The sequence below is a fragment of the Hirundo rustica genome, chromosome 24, assembly GCF_015227805.2.
Source record: "Hirundo rustica isolate bHirRus1 chromosome 24, bHirRus1.pri.v3, whole genome shotgun sequence".
NCBI classification, from domain to species: Eukaryota; Metazoa; Chordata; class Aves; order Passeriformes; family Hirundinidae; genus Hirundo; species Hirundo rustica.
The window spans coordinates 1,777,285-1,796,693 of NC_053473.1; the positions used below are offsets into that span (position 1 = coordinate 1,777,285).

The 19,409-nt window shown below is 55.8% G+C and overlaps 1 protein-coding gene across 1 annotated transcript in view; it reads right to left on the reverse strand.

The window, feature by feature from the left end:
- The window catches only part of CACNA1S (calcium voltage-gated channel subunit alpha1 S), a 47,359-nt gene that overhangs the window by 19,827 nt on the left and 8,123 nt on the right, over window positions 1–19,409 (reverse strand). Inside the window, exons 3-21 of the mRNA XM_040085425.2 lie at window positions 14,254–14,393; window positions 13,610–13,743; window positions 12,864–13,016; window positions 12,526–12,731; window positions 11,424–11,527; window positions 9,092–9,240; window positions 8,068–8,149; window positions 7,421–7,581; window positions 5,559–5,784; window positions 4,794–5,001; window positions 4,385–4,505; window positions 3,845–3,959; window positions 3,626–3,719; window positions 2,824–2,893; window positions 2,475–2,607; window positions 2,055–2,184; window positions 1,287–1,346; window positions 639–745; window positions 149–236 (exon numbers count right to left, since the gene is read on the reverse strand). Of these exons, the coding sequence (XP_039941359.1) occupies window positions 149–236; window positions 639–745; window positions 1,287–1,346; window positions 2,055–2,184; window positions 2,475–2,607; window positions 2,824–2,893; window positions 3,626–3,719; window positions 3,845–3,959; window positions 4,385–4,505; window positions 4,794–5,001; window positions 5,559–5,784; window positions 7,421–7,581; window positions 8,068–8,149; window positions 9,092–9,240; window positions 11,424–11,527; window positions 12,526–12,731; window positions 12,864–13,016; window positions 13,610–13,743; window positions 14,254–14,393 (2,481 nt within the window). The remainder of the gene's footprint in view (window positions 1–148; window positions 237–638; window positions 746–1,286; window positions 1,347–2,054; window positions 2,185–2,474; window positions 2,608–2,823; window positions 2,894–3,625; window positions 3,720–3,844; window positions 3,960–4,384; window positions 4,506–4,793; window positions 5,002–5,558; window positions 5,785–7,420; window positions 7,582–8,067; window positions 8,150–9,091; window positions 9,241–11,423; window positions 11,528–12,525; window positions 12,732–12,863; window positions 13,017–13,609; window positions 13,744–14,253; window positions 14,394–19,409) is intronic.

A 19,409-nucleotide genomic window follows, 5' to 3' on the forward strand; every position in this document is an offset into this window, starting at 1 on the left:
CAGGAGGAGGGGGAGCCTGCTGAGAGCAGAGGGATTGGGCAGACCCCTTCCACAGATGGGGAGTGGGAATTGGGAACGATGCCTGCCACACAACCTCCTGGCAGGACTGCCAGGGGAGGAGGTGCCCTCGTGCCAGCCTCTTGTTTACCTTCAGCCCCTTCGCCCTGTTAATGGCTCGCAGAGGCCTCAGCACCCTCAGCACCCGCAGGATCTTCACCACAGAGATGGCACTGGACCTGGGGAGGAAGGCATAGCTGAGGTGGGGCCACTTCCCTGCCCAGGCTAGGCTGGCACAACCCCACCGAGCAGCCAAGGAGGGCAGGCTGGGGCCAGCAGCGAGGGACAAGGGATGGCAGAGACACCAGATGTCACCAGCCATCACCCCACATAAGGCCAAGTGACACTGGCAGCTGGAGAAAGCAGATCCAAACTGAATTTCTCCCCGCAGACGTTTGACACTCAAGGAGTGTCCTTTGACCCCCTTGACCAGTTTGAGGGCCTGCCTCCCAGTTATCCGTGTCCCCTAAACATAACAGATACACGGGCAGCCACGGGCTTCTCCTCCCCCACCCACCCTCCCAGCTGCCCCACAGCCCGAACAGCCTCGTGCCCACTCTGTGGCACGTGGAGGTGCTTACTCAATTCCCATGGAGATGAGGGAGACAGCGACCACCAGTAAGTCAAGGATATTGAAGGAGTTCCTGCAGAAGGAGCCTTTGTGCAGGAAAGCACCGTAGGTTGTCATCTGGGGAGCAGAAGGAGTTAGGAAAGAGGCCGGGCAGGGCTCAGGGGCTCCATGGCCTGGGGACCCTGTCCTGCCCAGACCTCTGCAGCCAGGCAGGAAGCTGATTTCAGGTGGAAATCCTCTGTGCAACACTGGCTGGAGACAAAACTCTCCCAGTCAGTCAGCAAATTAAAGAGGAGAATAGAAAAGACTCTTGGAGTGGAGCAACATGTGGCAGCAGCTTGGCTTGTGACTTCTGTCCACAGATTGTCACTGCTTTCTCCCTTTGTCTTAATGGCATGTCAGAATAAAAATGCTGGTGCCATGGCTGATGTGTCCCCGTGTCACAGCACAGCTCACTCAGCTGCCTGACCTCACTGGAGAGGACACATGGCCCCCAGGACAGGTCACACAGCACCCAGACTGCGTGAATGGACTCTCCAGGAGGATCAGCTGGAAGTTTCTCCTCACTGAGACCTTCAGGAGCATGAATGCCTAAAGAGTGTGAGTGTCTATGGCCACAACAGTCTAGGCCATGCTCATGGCAGGACCATGGACTCACCTTTAGGACGATTTCAACTGTGAAGACAGAGGTGAAACCAATGTCAAAGTATCCAAGAATCTGGGGACAGAGACACCAGTGCTGGATGAGACTTGGGTGACACGGGAAATGCTTCAGTGTGTTCAAACATCCTGGAGCTGTCCACTCTGTGCACTGGGGAGCCCATCTAGCTCAACAGTCTCTAAACCCAGTATCAAGAGGACTCCTGAACTTTCTCCAGTGAATGATCCCATCTGCAGCTGGGACAAAGCTCTCCCTTTCCAGGTGAGTTCCACCTGATCCACCTGAAAGCATCTGATCCCCCAAAACCCCAAGTGCCCTGGGAAGCTGTCTCATGTGAGGTTCCCCCAGTCCCTGCCAGATCCACTGGTACCTTGAAGGACAGGAGCTGTGGCTCCCACGGCTGCATGCCAGCAGCATTCGAGGGCACTGCACACACCAGAGGTCCAGTTTGCTGCCTCACAGGATGACTCTTTCCCCAGCAAGCCACCACAATTTCAAACCAAAATAATCTTGCACACCCTGCCAGGTGGATCTTTTCACCCAGACGTAAACTGAGACGTGGAGCAGTAAAACCTTGTCCCAGCTGCACCCTGAATGGAAAGCACACCCAGCCTCTCGTGCCAGAGTGCGCTGCCCTCCCAGAGGCGGGGTTGGGATCCCAGCCTAGGAAGAGCATCTGGCAGGTAAATCCCTGCTTACTGGGCAGCTGGGAGTCTCCATGAGGTCTCCCCCACCCATCCCAAAGCTCCACATCTCTGCAGGCACCTTGTTGCGGAAGGACTCGGCTCGGATGGGATCCTCAGCTGCCAGGGAAATGCTGCTGAGCAGGATGAAGAGCAGGATGAAGTTGGTGAACCAGGTGGCATTAACAGTCCTGTGGCACAGGACCCGAAACCTGCCAGGGACAGAAATTACATGGGATGCTGCAAGGGGCCAGAGGGGCAGCAGACAGGGTCGTGGCAGCCTGGCAGAGGGCTGTGGCTGAACCCTGATGTCCCCAGGGAAGGGCCCAGGCATGGAAGGATGTCTGTGCCAGCCCTTCCACACAGAAGGCTTTTCCCCACGAGCTGGCTCCCTTCAGAACTGGCTGTCATGCACAAACAGGACCCTGCTGTGAACAGCTGGTGCCAGAGGCACCCGGGCCATGCCTGGCCCTACGGGGCACGGAGAAGGGGCAGTGCCTACTTGTTGGTTGGGCTGAAGATGAAGAATGAGCTGGCTTCAGGCATGGGCACAGCCTTCTCCTTCAGCTGTAGCTCTGCAAGGGGACGTGGCCGAGGACTCAGGGGGATTTCAGGCTCATCCTCCTCATCATCACCTGCAGGGAGACCATGAGAAGGGAAAAGAATCATCCAAAGAGGGAATATGACTGTATGGACAATCTTCCAATCCCATGATCCTGACTTGGGATGCAAGCCAGAAGGACCTCAGTACCCCAGGGGTGGTGAAAGTTCACTGCAACCTTTGCTCCTCACACCCTCCCTCTGCAGGGCCTCCTCAGCCCTCCTGCTGCCCTGCCAGGGACAAACCCTACCTGGGAAGTCTGCAGAAGGGTAGGGGTCTTTGATCTCATTGACATTGGATTCAAATTCGTCCACTTTCAACTGAAACAAGGGAGAGACAGAGAGGAGGATGTGCAGCTGCACGTGCCAGCTGGCCAGACCCTCTCATCGTGGAAGCCACGTGGGACAAGAAGCATCTCTGCATTTGGCCCACACAGAACCAAGCACATGGAGTGCTGGCCCAGGCTGGAACCTGGTGAGGGGATGCTGCAATCACAGCAAAGAGGATGGGAAATAGGAATGTGTGCTGGGCGAGAGCCCCGAGCCATGCAAATATGCCAGGGGGGAATAAGATAGGGAGCAAGTCCTGGGTGAGTTTCTAAGGGCATCTCTGGAGAGCAGATAGCAAAGCAGCTGCTGGCCAGATGCTTCCCAGGGGCAGCTCAGCACAGTCAGCACAGCTGAACAGAGCGGTTTGCACGTGGGGTGTGGACAACAGGGACATCTGGGATGCTGCTGACTTGCTTTGCTCTGCTCCACGCTGGTGTGCACCAGACACCTCAGCCACTGACAACTGGCTGTGGCCAAGGAAATGAACTGGAGAAAAAGGATCCCCAGCAGTGGAGCTGTTTCACCAGGCAACGTGTCCAGCCTGGCCCCAGAGGGCTCCCATCACTGAGAGCACCCATCACCAGTGGATGCTGCAGCCAGGAGTGGTTCTGGTCAAGAGGCCAGACCCAGGCTGGCTCCAAGCCTTTGTCTATCCTGGCTGGTGGGAGGAGGAGCCAGGGTCCCCCCAGGAGCTCTCCAAGGCTCACCTCCACCAGAACTGACCTTGGCTGTTGTGGGAATCCCTTCTCCCTTTGCTTTCTGCTCCAGTTTCTTTGCCAGAATCTGCTTGTCTTCTTCAGACTTCTCTGGGTAACCTCTAAGCAGAGAGGAGGGCAGAGCAGGAACTGAAGTCTGGGCAGGGGCCGTGGGAAAGGTCATTCTGTCCCCTCACAGCCAAACACCTCGTTTGGGAGCTCCCAGGGGCAGGATGGCAGCGCTCACCTGGACATCTTCCGCCGTTTGCGCTCCTCTGCTTTGGCCTTCTGGGCTAAGGTCAGGCTCTCGGCCTCAGCCAGGTTATCGACCGCGATGGCCAGGAAAACATTCAGGAGGATGTCTGAAGAACAGTGCTAAGGACATGGACTTGGTTCCTGTCTGGAGGATGTGCCCAGAGCCATCCGTGGTCTCCAGGGTGCCCTTAGAAACCTTCCTGGAGCTTAGCCCTTGTGATAACCCTGGCTGCTGATCCCGAACCTGCATCCATCCCTCGGGAGCGCTGAGCTCCGAGCTGCCTGCCCTCTCTGGCTGAATCTCTGCCTGCCAGACATCCAGACCTGCTCCAGATGTGCTTCCCTCCAGCCCCCGGCCTTCAGCCACCACCAGTGCAAGCCCTGAAGCCTGTGGTTTATTCCACTGCTCTTCAGAACTGAAAAGCTTAAAGCAAGCACTGAAACACTGAGGGAAGCCCCTGTTTCCTCCCTCCCCAGTCCTGGGCACTTGATGCCCAGGGGGCCTGGGCCTGGCTTTGCAGGCAGAGGATACAGTTCCCACAAACAAAGAGGATGATGAAGTAGATGCAGACCAGCATGCCAGGAAAGGACGGGCCCCCGTAAGCCATGATCCCATCATACATGATTGAATTCCAGTCCTCTCCAGTCAGGATCTGGGAGCAGAGCAGTAATAAAGACTTCAGAGCATCCACAGCAGAGCATGACAGAACCCCACAGACTGCTCCTACCCTTCTGGCTCCAGCCCCATGGTTAAATCCTCCTTTCTGCTCAGCCCTGAACCTGAGCTCATGACTCCAGTTGCATTTCCCTGTTCCCCTCTCAAAGACACATCACCCCGCCAAACCCACATCCCTTTGAGACACAACTCCTGCCTGGAGACCCACAGCCCGGGTGAGACCCCCTCCCTCCAGCCCCCCACTGCCCTTCCCACAGCCCCAAACCTGGAAGACACTGATGAGGGCCTGGGGGAAGTTGTCAAATGTGCTGCGCCGCACTTGCATGTCCTCGAAATCAAACTTGCCCCCAAAGAGCTGCATGCCCAGCAGGGCAAAAACTATGATGAAGAGGAAGAGGAGGAGGAGCAGAGAGGCAATGGAGCGGACTGAGTTGAGCAGAGAGGCCACCAGGTTGCTCAAAGATGTCCAGTACCTGGGAAAAAGAGACAGAGGCATGTGGGAGGTGAAAGAGTGGGGAAGGCTTTGGGCAGGACCAGATCCATGGGGCACCTAACCAAACAGACCAAGGTGATGTGCCAGCAGCCCAAAAATGGGGACTCTGGACCCAGGCTGGGCTCTGGGACTGCTCCAGGCAGGCTCCAGGAGGATGAAAAGAAGCTGCAGACATGGTGACAAGCAAGATAACACTGCTGTCTGCACAGAGCAGCAGCAGGGTGGGGAAGAGGGGTGAACACACACTGGGCTGGGGCCACAAAGAAGAGCTAAGAGCTCTGACCCACAGCACCCCATTCACAACATCCTAGAACCCAGAGCTAGAGTGGGGCCTGTCTCAGCTCTGTCCCACTCTCCACTCCCAGTCAAACCACGTCCTGGAGACAAACCCCCAGCTTGGCCTTGTTCCCCTGCCCAGCAGCTCCCAGCTCTGTTCACACTGCAGGCAGAGAGGGGACAGGGCCAGGGCTGTCCCAGAGCTGTGAGCGGCGCCCGGGCACCACGAGCTGCCAGCACCCACACAGCTCCCTGCCCAACCTGGTGATCTTGAAGATGCGGAGGAGCCGGATGCAGCGCAGCACGGAGATGCCCAGAGGGGACAAGGTGCCCAGCTCCACGAGGATGGTCTCCAGGATCCCCGAACACACCACGAAGCAGTCGAAGCGATTGAAGAGCGACATGAAGTACTGGCGCAGCCCCAGCGCGTACATCTTCAGCAGCATCTCGGCCACAAAGAGGGCCAGCAGCAGCCGGTTGGCGTTGTCTGGGGTGGGAGACGCAGCCTGTCAGAGCAGGGACCTCAATCCCGGCGTGGCTGGGCAGGCAGGGAAGGAGGGCAGTGCTGCTCACCCTCCTCTGGCCCACCAAGCCCTGAGCTGCTGTTTTCTGGGGACCACACAGGGGAGGAAGATGAGAGGGTGATGTGCAGGTGCATGCTTGTGTGCGTGGGCACACATCTGTACAGCGCACACGAGTCCCTGCAGGGTGGGCACGTGGGCTGTGCATGGGTAGGTGGGGCTGAGCACTGTGTGTGTGTGTGCACACCTGTGCTCCCTGTGCCTCTGGGGGTGTGTGTGTGTGCATCTGTGCTCCCTGTGCCTCTGGGTGTGTGTGTGTGTGCACACCTGTGCTCCCTGTGCCTCTGGGTGTGAGCTCTGTGTGCACACCTGTGCTCCCTCTGCCTCTGGGTGTGAGCTCTGTGTGCACACCTGTGCTCCCTGTGCCTCTGGGTGTGAGTTCTGTGTGCACATCTGTGCTCCCTGTGCCTCTGGGGGGGTGTGTGTGTGCACACCTGTGCTCCCTGTGCCTCTGGGTGTGAGCTCTGTGTGCAAACCTGTGCTCCCTGTGCCTCTGGGGGTGTGTGTGTGTGCACACCTGTGCTCCCTGTGCCTCTGGGGGTGTGTGTGTGTGCACACCTGTGCTCCCTGTGCCTCTGGGTGTGTGTGTGTGTGTGCACATCTATGCTCCCTGTGCCTCTGGGTGTGAGCTCTGTGTGCACACCTGTGCTCCCTCTGCCTCTGGGGGTGTGTGTGTGTGCAAACCTGTGCTCCCTGTGCCTCTGGGTGTGAGCTCTGTGTGCAAACCTGTGCTCCCTGTGCCTCTGGGTGTGTGTGTGTGTGCACACCTGTGCTCCCTGTGCCTCTGGGTGTGAGCTCTGTGTGCACACCTGTGCTCCCTCTGCCTCTGGGTGTGTGTGTGTGTGCACATCTGTGCTCCCTGTGCCTCTGGGGGTGTGTGTGTGCACACCTGTGCTCCGTGTGCCTCTGGGGGTGTGTGTGTGTGCAAACCTGTGCTCCCTGTGCCTCTGGGTGTGAGCTCTGTGTGCAAACCTGTGCTCCCTGTGCCTCTGGGTGTGTGTGTGTGTGCACACCTGTGCTCCCTGTGCCTCTGGGTGTGAGCTCTGTGTGCAAACCTGTGCTCCCTGTGCCTCTGGGGGTGTGTGTGTGTGCACATCTGTGCTCCCTGTGCCTCTGGGTGTGTGTGTGTGTGCACACCTGTGCTCCGTGTGCCTCTGGGGGTGTGCGTGTGTGCATCTGTGCTCCCTGTGCCTCTGGATGTGTGTGTGTGTGTGTGTGTGGTGTGTAAGTGCACTCAGTGGGGCTGCACGCACAAATGCATGTGTCTGCACAGTTTGAGTGTGCTCCACGTGTGCAGAGGTGCCAATGGACGCACTCTGTGCGTGCTCCCCGTGCAAGGTTGTGTCCCTCAGGGTACAGAGGCTGTGCCTGTCAGTGTGAGCTGTGTGACGAGGATCATGCACACACACTGAGTGCAGGCTCTGTGTGTGCCTAAGAGCCTCTGTGCCGTGGCAGTGTGGCTGTGCACTCTCAGGAGGAGTTCACACATCTCTCTGGGGCAGCAGAGGTCCTGGGCCCTGCTCTCTTGGGCTCTTTGCTCACCTTGCACCCGTGTCAGCCATTCTGGCTGGAAGTGGTGCTCAGAGGCGATGGAGAGGGTGTTCAGTGCCACCATCAGGATGACAAGCCAGTAGAAGAACTTGGACTTCACCACATCCCTGCACTTCCTACGAAACATTCGGTTCCAACGCCTCCACTGACGGCTGGAGAGATGGCAGAGGATCAGCAGAGCTGGCCAGTGCGCCAGACCCAGGTCCTTGGGCTGTGCCTGCAGGGCAAAGCCACCCCTGCTCCCTCCCTGAAATGGATGAGGACCATAACCTGCCCCTGGAACTCCAAGCATCCATTCAGGCACTGCAGTTCATTCACTCTCCTGGCCTAAGTTTGGCCTTCAGCACCTCTCATCGGGGATTTGCAGGCACAGCTCCTAAATTACACTCCTTGCTGCACAGGCCATGGGAGGATGCTTGGAGCCTGGTCCAGGATGCTGGAGCAAGGACACTGTTCACCTTGAAGAGCTTTTTGCCAGCCAAATTCCCTGTTTGCTGCCCCGATGTCTGCATCTTCCCCCAAGCACCAGTCCCTGTCCCTCTGCCAGAAACTGGGCGCTGACCAGGAAAGCCTGTCCCAGCTGGGCCAGCAAGCGAGAGACAGTGGAAGCCCCCATGGTTCAGTCAGAGCATACTTACAAGAAGAGAATCCACTTGTTCATGCCCTCAATTTCATACAAGCTCTCTGTCTCTGACCCTCCTTCATCCGATGGCATCATACCTAGAGGGAATGACATTACTGGCTTTTCTTGGAGCCCTTGGGAAGAACATGTGGGAGGGAACCTCTGCCAGAAGTACACCAGGAAGAGCTTCCCCATCAGAAGGGAATCATCCCCACCAAATAATGCCATCCCAGGGAGTCAGCAACCAAATTTTGGGCAGAGGCTTTGAGGGGGGGTTGTAAACCAAGCATGAGGCATGAGCAGGAAGAGCAGCAGCAGCCCAGAGAGAGAGAGCAGCAGATACCCCAGCACGGAGAAAACTGTTGCCAGCTGAGATCTGAGCAGAGGCTGAACAGATCAGCCACAGCTCTGGAAGAGGCATTTTATCTGTCCCACTGTTTCCCAAGGCTCTTTGCACACATGCATCACTTAGCTTGTGGCATCAAAAGTGCCTTCACCAGGCAGGGTGGCACAGCAAACACTGTGGCTCTGGGGTAGAGCTCCCCAGGCTTGGCTGAGCTTTTGGCTAGGTGCCTGTATATCCACCTCCTTCCCTGAGCCACTTCTAATCCCTTGAAATTGTCAAGTGATGGCAAGAAATTAATGCATCTGCTAGCGAGGGAGGCTGTGGCCCTGCACTGTGCCCCTGCGCACCAAGGACACACGCTCCTCATGGTCATTTTAAGTGACTCTTGCCAAAGGACACACAGGCCTTGCTTGTGGTCTGCAAATATTAAACACTGCAGTTGAAGTGGAAATTTAGCATCAGGGATAGATTATTGCTAGTTTGGGTCAGATTCGACCAAATTACATTCAGGAAATGCCAAAAAAAAAAAAGAGGAAGGAAACTGTCCTGCAGAAGTCAAAGCATTTTGTTGCATGGGTTTTCAGGCAAAATGAGTCTTTGTGACTTCTTCAGATTCCCACCTTGCCTCTCCAGGTGCTCAGCGTTAGGAACCCAACCCTCAAGCTAAGGGCCCGTGGCCAAGCAGAGCTGGTACCTTCTCCCCTGGCCCGATCACTGTCCATGACCTCTGCGTGGGTGATCCAGTCCATGTAGCCCTTCAGGTCCTCCTCCAGCTGCTGCTTCTCCCGCAGCTTCTGGAACGTGCCCCGCGACTTGGCCTTCTCGCGCTCCTTGGTGAACTCCCTGGGACAAGGCAAGCAGCAGAGGCTCAGGCTGTTGAGTTCTTATTTTCTTTTCTTTGTGTTAGAGCTGGGATTAACACACAGGAGTCGCAGCTTCGCGTTCGGACTCAGTGTTTATTATTTTTTATCTATAGCGCAGTCTCACGAGCCGTGAGCTCTAACTAGCAAGGTAGAAAATGGAGGTGTCTCTAACTCTTTCCAAGGTTATTTAAGCACTAATCACCCAATAGCAAGATGGCACCTATATTATTTATGCTTTTGACTCACTAATTGACCATCCAAGGTCTGCAATGTGGGCCTTTTTCACCCAATTTGGAAAAACCACCCAAAACCATGAAGAAGAAGGTGAAGAAGAAGGACTTAGACAATGCCTTAAATCCTCCATTTTGCCCCATATATATTACTATACACTAAAATCTTAAATTCTAAGTTTTTCATTGTGAGATCGCACAAAACTGCTCAAACTACACACCCACAACCCCAACGCCATCACCCAATTTTGGGAGCCTGTTCCACGGCCTCAAGTCAAATGTAGTGCCGGCTTGAGAGTCAGTACCTTTTAGAAGAGAAGGCCTGAAATTCTCAGCCTCCAGGGTTCCGGCATCAGGGGATGGCGTGGAGCTCAGGAACCACAGCTCTGTGCCAGGCCAGGCTTTGTAGGACAGTCCTGAGCCACCCTGCCACCAGCACGGGCACTACACCACTCCAGTGGCTTTCCTCTCTCTTGGCCCACTCTGAAAGGTCACAGGGGCCCTTCCCCTGATGCCTGATGGCAGGCAGAGCTCCTTCCCCACCGCTGCTGCTCTTCGGGAGCTTCTCTCTGCAGGGTGCTACAGCTGGATAGGCTCCTGGCCAGGGCAGCTCCCCGTCCTGCTAAGCCTCAGAGTGGGGCTCACCCACCTGGGGGGCAAACGCTGCCCCAAGCTCTCCATATGGAGAAGGTGAGCTCATCACCTGGCAGGTAAACAGGACGCTTTCCATGGTAACTTGGAAAGGACAGGTCTGCCGATGTCCTTGCCCACTCTGCCTGCTCTCTTTCATTCATTTCTTTTCTCCTCTGGCGTCTGGCAGGGGTGCAGACCTGCTGCCCAGCCATGCTGGTGTTGCCATGTGTTAGTAATAGGTCTCAGACACTCTAACAATAATTTTCCTGATCTCAAACATAATTTGGCTGTATTTGCAAAAATATTTCAGAACCTTTACCATGCCAGTAACTTACTCCAGAATCAGATGACTGTAGTCCAGCCTGTCCTGCAGTTACAGTCAACTCTACACAAGCATCAAGTTCCTGTGGTTTATCTTGTGCTTTTAAAGGTGTTTTAGTTATAGTAACACCCAGTTTGTTTTAATGTTGCAATGGCATGGTTCTTGTCATAAGAGAGGCCTAACCAAACCAAGTTGTTAGGGTGTAACTAACCGAGTGAACTAATAGAGGTGATGAGTGTCATTGAAACACATAAAAAAGACCCTCACCCTACACAAACCTGAGGAGAAAAGTCCCCCTCACGTCCCAGGACAACACATATTTCCCAGTAACAGAATCGTGACGGCAGCAGTCCCACAGCAGAGCATGGTAGATTGAGTGCAGCATCTCAGGTCTTAACTGCACTGCTGGGAGAATTAACACTAATTGAATTTGGCCTGGATTGTGGTAACAGACTGATGACAGCTCATTGGTGTACTTGGGCGAGACTGCTGAAGCAGTAATTAGACTGACAATCCTTCCCTTTGATCCCTTGCCCTCATCAAAAATGTTCTCCTTAGGCTGAGAAAACTGTGTGTGCTCGCAGCAGGAGGGCACCTAGGGTACCAGGGAGGAGCGTCCAGACCCACAGGAACCACTGCTCCCTGCTCGGCTCCAGCTGCTGCGAGTGCTGGCAGAACACACCACACCCCACGTGCTCCCGGGCTGGGACTGCTTGTGCCACAGGGGAAAGATTTCTGTGTTGAGAGTTGAGCTCAAACCTCAGAAAGCCATGGACACTAAACACAAGAAGTAACCCACAGATCAGTATTTCTAAGCGTGCAAAATAAATAAAGGGTGGGGAATGAGAGGGAGAAGAACAGAACTTTTCCAGGCTTTTTTTTTTTTTTTTTTTTTTTTTTTTTTTTTTTTTTTTTTTTTGGTATAGTTCAAACCAGTTAAAACTCCTCTGCTGGCAGAAAGGACAGGGTGGCACTTACCCACTGAGCACCCCCAGCACCAGGTTGAGCACGAAGAAGGAGCCAAGTAAGATAAGGCTGACAAAGTAGATCCAGGGCCATTCATTCCCCATGGCATCATTTACCTGGCAGGGAGAGATGCAGGTGAAATATGCTGAAGGCACTGTCCTCCATCTGTTTCCCCTCAGAGCCCCTCAACAGCCTCTGGGATCTTTGCCCCCTGCAAAAGGACTGCTTGGGATGGTGGCACACAAACCTGGCTCCAAGCCCTGGCTGCCTGGGACTCTGTGCCTGGTTTACATCCGCACCCAAACATTTTGGAAGCAGGTTTAAACATCAGCCCCAAGCCTAGGCTTCAGCACGACTGTCTCCCAAGGACTGCAAACCATGGGCTTTGCTGGAGGAGCATCCATCCATCACTCACTGTGTGCCTGGGCCAAACCCCTCCATGCAGGTGGGAGCTGGAGCAATCTCCTGTCCACCCGGAGAGCTTCAGCAGTGCTTACACGACGGGTGTGCTATGGGATGTGCATCACAGTAAGGAGGTCGGTGGGAGCAGGATTTCTTTCACTGGCAAAGACTGAGCCCCACCATGGAATCCTCTCTCTAGGAGGGCATTCCCTGCCCTGAGCATCACCTGTGCCAAGCTGGGCACAAAGTCCTGCAGCCTGCCCCATGCCTTAGGATTTCAGCTTTTCTATTTTTCATGTATTTTTAGTCATGCAGTTCTTGAGTGTATAACTCTAAACTCCACACACGGTGGGAGCTGCTGCTTCCCCATTTTGCTCAGACACAACAATTCCTCTCCGGGCCTGGGAATCAAGGACACCTCACTGCCCCAGGCCCTGAGAAATGTAAACAGAAGTGAGTTGGGGGAGAGCAAACTTGGGGTAAATTACTTCACTACCTGAAGCTGTAATTGGAAGATTAACCCCCAATATGCAAATGGAGCAAACTTATAAAAGTGTGAAAACCTGTGACCTGTCATCCATTTTGGGTGCAGCCCCTGGGGGTCTTCATCTGCCCAAAATGTGCCTGAAGGCCCTTCAATAAATAGAACTGCTTTTTATCCCCTTAATTTTGCCTGCCCTCTGTTTCTAGGTAGCCCCACAAGGCATCATACCCAGTAGAGGACTTCAGTCCAGCCCTCCATGGTGATGCACTGGTAGACAGTGAGCATGGCGAAGCCGAAGTTGTCGAAGTGTGTGATGCCGTTGTTGGGCCCTGGCCAGCCGCTGCGGCACTCGGTGCCGTTGATGCTGCAGTGCCGCCCGTGGCCGGAGCTGGTGCACGGGGCTGGCTTCTCTGAGCCCACTGTGGCAATCACATCTGAGGAGCAAAGCCGTGGTGTGAGCAGCAGGTCAGGCCAAACGGTTCCTCCCCCTCCAAATGGGGCCCCTTTCACCACCCCTCACGCCCAGCTGCCTGCTGTTTCAAACATCCCTCCCACCACAGCTCCACCTGTCCCAAGGTAGTAGCAGGTCTTGTGCATCCTTCCCTTGAAGAGCTCCTGCCCGACGATGGCGTAGATGATGATCATGAAGAGGACCAGCAGGGCGATGTGCAGCAGGGGCACCATGGCCTTGATGATGGAGTTCAGGACGACCTGAAGGCCTGCACAAAGATGGAGGGAGAGGAGGTCAACCACTGCCTAGACAGCTTTGGGTGCACCTTGTATCCCTGCCAGCCCATCAACAAGCAGCCTTTGAAATTCCCCTTGCCAAGAGAAGAGGGGCACGGGTGGGATGGGACTGAAATCTCTGAAGCAGGAAATCCTTTCTCCTTTCTTCTACCCACCATGAAAGCACGTGGAAGAGCACAACAGAGCCAGGCAGTGCTGAATGCTGCTTCATGCCCCTCCCTTTGTTCTGGTGCTCTCACCCTGGTGTATTCACACGAGTTATGGAAAAAGACCCCTGCTCTGAGGAACCAGAGCGAGATCCTGGCCCCCGTTCACACTGGCCACCCAAAGGCACTGCCACTGAGGCACGCAGGCAGCCGGGTGTGTGCCAACCTGCAGGTGCCCAGGGCTGACAACCACCAGCTGGAGGAACAAGCCCGAACCCGTGCCTCCTCTACCCCTACTCCCTGGCTGGGCTTGATCCAGCCACAACAAGAAACCTGTCCCATGGCTCCCCACCCTGGCCAGGCCCAGAGGCTCCGTGCAGCCACCAGCCCTTGGTGACAGCAGGGCACCCAGCACGCACTCGGCACTCCGGACACCAGGCGCAGCGGTCTCAGCACACGGAACGCTCGCAGAGCCTTCACGTCAAAGCCGCCTTTTCCCCCCGAAGGCCCTGCCTGCTTCACATTGACCTGCTCCAGGGTCATGGTGATGAGCCTGAAAGAGCCAGGGCACAGGGAAGGAAGGAAGGAAGGAAGGAGAAGCAGAAGGAAGGACAAGGAAAAAGAAAAGGGCGTGAGAATGGAAACCAAGAAATCTGAGCTAAGGATTCAGAGCTCTGCAGGCAGAAAAGCCAGGTCAGGAGTGCCAGCCATGCTCAGCCTCACCCGGGGACAGCTCTTGGCAAGTCCAGCTCCCAGGCACAGCTCCACTGCTGACAGCCAGCGACCTCCCACCCCATGTGCAAACACTGGAGGACCCCAGCCACCCCCTTTCTCCAGGGCAAGGAGGCCTACGAGGCATGAAGGAGCCAAGACAGGAAGAAATAAGTCAGAGAGGATCCAGTGGATGCCAGAGCAGGAACAGGGGGCCCACGGGAGAAGGCCATGATCTTAGTTGAGGAGTTGTCCCCAAAGACACCGCAATCACCAGAAAAACTAATCCCTGACTGGCTGTGGAAGAGGCCTGGCACAAGCTAACAGCAGCAGCCTTCCCACTTTTCCTTACCCTAGAGTCACAATGGAAAAGTCGAGAACGTTCCAGCCGTTTCGGAGATAGGCGTCCGTGTGGAAAAGAAAGCCGTAGGCAATTATCTTGAGCATGGCCTCAATGGCAAAGAAGATGAGGAAGGCATATTCGATCTTCTCCTGGGGATTGCAGAGGCGAGCAGGAGAGAATGCTTCATTAGAACAGACTGTCACCTCCCCTGGTATCCTCACCGGGGACTCTGGGTCAGCCCCTGCTGCCACCCCATCGGTACCTGCTGCACACCCCAAGCAGCACCCTGGGGACGAGGGCTGAGCCACCACACGCCACTCTCTGGCCTGCAGCATGACCCCACAGCCCTGTACTGGCCCCTGCCAGGAGCCTGAGGCTATGGTTCCTACAAACTGCTCCAGCAAAGCCACCTAAATGTGCCTAGCCCAGGGCACTGCTCCTCTCTGGCTCTCCTCCGTGCTGCTCACGCTCTCGTTCCCCCCACAGCCTTCCTCCTACAGACAGCACTGACACCTTCTCATCCTCTCCAGCTGACGGCCTGCTGGGTCAGTCCTGGAGCCCCCACACAGTCGTTGTGGGACAAGCCAGCTGTACCATGGCTTCCCTTTTGCCTGGAATGATAAGGAAGCTCCCAGGGAATGGAGGCCTTGGGCTCAAGACCCCCTGCTTGATGCCAGACATTCACCTGGCAAAGTGACCAGCCAGAAACGGGCCTGGGACTCACTGGGCAGAGGTGCTGCACCCCCTCCCAGGCAGGACATGGCAAAGCCCTGCAGCTGCTGGGCCAGGGTAGCTCCTCTGTCCCTGGAGCGCAGCCAGGAGCTGCCTGTGCCCAGCTGGCTCTGCCTGTCACTGCCATCACTGCCCTTGCTGCCAGTGTCCCTTCCAGACTGGCATTAAAAGCCTTCTGACGCAGCCAGGTGGATGGGGCTATTTATATTCCTGGTGTTCTCTGGTCCCTCTCCTCAGCCTAAATTCCCTGAAGGACAAGGAGCATCACTGTCAGGATCTCCAGGGAATTGCCCTCAGAAAGGCAGAAACCTCTCTCTGAGACCAAAGTGGGAGTGGATCTTCACTGGGGAATGCTGCAGTGCTGTGAGCACACCTCCCGGGGTCCCCGTGCCCTGCCAAATGGGAAATCCTCTCCTTTTAGGAAGGCAGAGCTCAAGAGAGAAGCATTGCTGGCTCAATTAACGTGTCCAAAAGCAGTGACTGTGCTGTGTCCCCATGTGACTGTCACCCACACAATGCCATTTCTCCTTGGATCTGAGGGCAGCTAGGCTGAGAGCAGAGATCCTGGCATTGCCTCTGGCCTCAAGGTTTTGGCTACAGAGACTCAACACTGCTCACCTCCCACCCTAAGGGGACAAAGGCCCCCTGGACTGTCCCCCAGAGCCTGTCCTTGCAATCCCATGCAAATACAGCTGCAGCCACTGCTGTGGTGGGGTGTCTCCCCAGCTGCAGAGGAAAAACAGGAAAGCTCACTGCAAGCTACAGCAGCCCTGCAGCTGCTGGTGAGTGTCAGGATCCAGCCTGGAGCGGGATGCAGCTGCTGAGGCTGATGTCAGGATCCAGCACTGCAAAAGTCAATTCCACGCCCAGATTTTCCAGCAGAACAGGCTCAGGCTCCAGGGTCTCTCACTAGAAGGGATTTTCCTCTGAAAACCCCTTGCCCAGAATCAAAAGGTGACTTGCTATTCCTCAGGGGTCCCATTGAGCAGATGAACGGTGCTTTGGACAGCTTCAAGGGCGTTTGCCCACCAGGTCCAGCCAGTGAGCAGCAAGGTTCACACCTGGGCCAAGGAAGAGGCAGCAGGCAGCCCTCAGCCATCCTGCCCCAGCCTGGGAGGGACATAACAGCAAATTCCCACCTCTGGGCAACCTGTGCCAGGGCCTCAACACCATCAACGTATAAAAATTGTTTCTTATAACTAACCTGAACTAAATCTACCCTCCTTCAGTTTAAAACTCTGTCCTACTGCAACAGACCCTGGTATGGAGTTTGTTTCAATTTTTCTTATAAGCTCTCTTCAAGTACTAGATGGCTGTGATGAGATCTTGGACCCTCCTCTTCTCCAGGTGAACACCTCCAGCTCCCCCAGCCTGGCTCCAGCCCCTGGAACATCGTTGTGGCTTCTCTGGTCCTGCTCCAACACGTTTGTGTCTGTCCTGTGCTGGGACCCCAGGGTGGGAGGCAGCTCTGCAGGTGGGGTCTCACCTGAGCAGAGGGGCAGAATCCCCAGCACTTCCAGCTGCCCGTACCTGCTGTGGGGGTGAGCCCAGGACGTGGGGGCCTTTTTGGGCTGGGATCGAGCACAGTACTGGCAGTTAAACTTTTGTGGCTACAATGCACTGGCCTGAGCCAGGGCAAGCTGCAGCCTCCTTAGACCAGCAGGAAGCAGCTGAAGGGTATCTCATGCTGGCAGACTTTATACCAGCTCAAGGACCACATGTCCCACCCTGCAGACCCCACTTCCTGTGCCCAGCTGATTTGAGAAGGAATCAGCCACGTGCTTCCTCCAGCCCTGGTCAGCACAGGGATGGCACTTACAGCCCAGTCACCACCCCGTGCCCATGCCATGAGGGCCACACTGCAGACCCTGCACTCGTGGCACACTCCATGGGCACACACAGCTCTGCCAGCTTCACTGAGGACCTGGCCAGCTTCTAGGGGACCCACTCTGTGCCACAGCCACCCACTGTCCCCTCCTCACCCCAGAATTCTGAGCTGCCTCCCCACTGTGGGATGCTCAGGGAAGGGCACAGGGCCGTCTGGCACCACTGGTATGGAGGGGCACAAAGAGCCAAAAAGCCACTAGGAAAAGGTCTGTGTAACACACGGGGCTCCACACATGCTCCAGCCATGTCTGGGCGCACAGGAACCCCACCCGCGGTGCGGGATGAGCCCTGGGGCAGCAGGGTGATGTGATGTAACGTGACACAGCCCCAGCCTGCTCAGCATCCTCAGCTCGAGTCCCAGCAGCCACACGGGACTCTGGAATGAGCCCCACCTTTATGTCCCTGGTGCCCTCCCAGGGAGGAGGCCAAGCAGGGTTTGAATGAAGTCTGCCCGTCAGGAAAAGTGGGGGATAGGTGGTGAGGGCACAGCATGGCCACAACACACATGGAGAGCTACCCCTGCAGCATTCACCTGCAACCAGACCTCACAGCCCTCACACTGCCCCTGACTCCTCCAAACTCTCCCTTCTGCCCTTCTCCATGCCTTTTGCTCCTGTACCATCAGCCTTGCACCTCCTCCTGAGCCTCCCAGTCCCAGGTGGGCTCTGCTCCCCTTTTCCCCTGCAGCTCCAGCCCACGCTAATAAAAACATTTCTTGTAGGTGCACAATGGATTGACCAGGACACACAGACTGCCAGCACCAGGACAGGGACCTGTGCTGCTGAAATCTTTCTAAGCCCTTCGTAAACACAAAACATCCATAAAGGTGTTCCCCAGGGGCTTGCAGCAATCATCCTCTGCAGAACAGAGCAGCTCAGTGCCCTTCTCCTACTGCCCTGAACGGAGGTGAATTAAATCCTACAGCTGAGGCAGAGAAGGGGATGAGAGATAATGTATGGAAATACATTTACAGCAATCTCATAGGATCCCCTTCCTTTGGGAAACAAGATGAAAATGAGGGCTGGAGCCAAGGAAGTTTCCCCTGAGTGGTGGGAAGCTGGCACCTGGCTTGGGAAGGGCACAGTGGGAAGCAGGCAGAGTTTGGGACGGCTGCAGACCACAGCCAGCAAGAGACATCAAGAGAAACCCTTCTGCTCTCCACAATGGCTTCTGTGATAGCACAGCAAGTACTTGGGATGGGAAGACATGCAGGAAAGAATTCAGGAGAGTTTTTGAATTGTTTTGTGGATTTTTTAAAGATGGTTGGAGTAGATCATCTCCAGAGGTCACTCCACCCCTAGCTGCTCTGCAATGCTGTGATTTCCCTGCCACATTCTCCAGCCACAGCTCCTCCTTTCCCACAAAGAGACACCACAGGACTGCAGATACAGGAACCAGAAAAGCCATAACCCCCCTAGAGCAGCCATGAGAGCACAGAGTGGCCAGGTCCTACAGGCTGCTCTCCATGGCATCTCCCTCGCTGGCTATCCAGAGCTCCTCACTGCTTCAGGTCACACCAGCTGTCCCACACCTGTTCCAACGTCTGTGAGACACCTTGGTGGCATTCCTGAGGCTTCTCCCTGGACTAGATGTCTTAGGTCTGCTTGGTTTGAAAAGGCTCTTGTGGGTGCTACCAGCTCAGTCACCAAAACCAGAAGGATTTGACAGCAGCAGGAACAAGGGCTCGGTGATGCCTGTCAGACCTGGGGTATGGAGAGCCCAGCTGGGAGAACAGAAATCCCAAGAAGCTGCAGCCAGCCCAGCCTTCTCCAGGGCTGGGGGCAGAGGGGCAGCAAGGCCCCTTCCAAGGAAGCCTTTCCATGGAGCTGGGGAGCAGAGGGCATGAGGACCACGCTGTGTGATGGAGCAGGGTAAGGAGGCTATTGGTGGCACTCAGGATGAGCTCTGCTGGCCCAGCTGGAGGGGGAGAGAGGGGTCTGGCTCATCTGCCTACCCAAAACCCCAGGGTGACCACAGAGGTGGCCGAGCCACAAGCTGGGCAGGGTGCCAGCCATCACCAGTGGCCCCAGGCCAGAGCGAGGGGAGGGAGAGAGGCAGGGGCAGCTCACACAGCTGCATGTGCACCCCTCCAGGGGCCACCACCAGAGCAGCAGCACTTTCTGCAGAGTTTTACTGAGTCTGTGCATGCAGACATGCAGGAGTGTTGCCAATTGTCACAGCTGTTGGAAGGCTCCAGGAGATCCAGGGTGACCCCAAGCTCTAGGAAAGCCACATGCAATCACCAGTCTCCTGCAGCAAGAAACCCGTCCCAACCTCCAGGCACAGGGCCCCACAGCTCTTCAAAACCAGCTACGGACAGCAAACTCTGCTCAGGGACTGGGGGACACGAGTCAGCTGCCCAAAAGCAACTGTTCCAGCGTTCCTGAGATGCTCATGACACAGCCCTGCGCTCACAGATGTTATGCAGGACTCACAAGTAATTACAGCTCCCCAGAGCAGGTGAAAAGCTGGGACTGCTGCAACTGCATCAGACACCCCTATTCCTGTCACTGATTTGTACCTGAGGCTTTGTTCAGGCTTTAGAA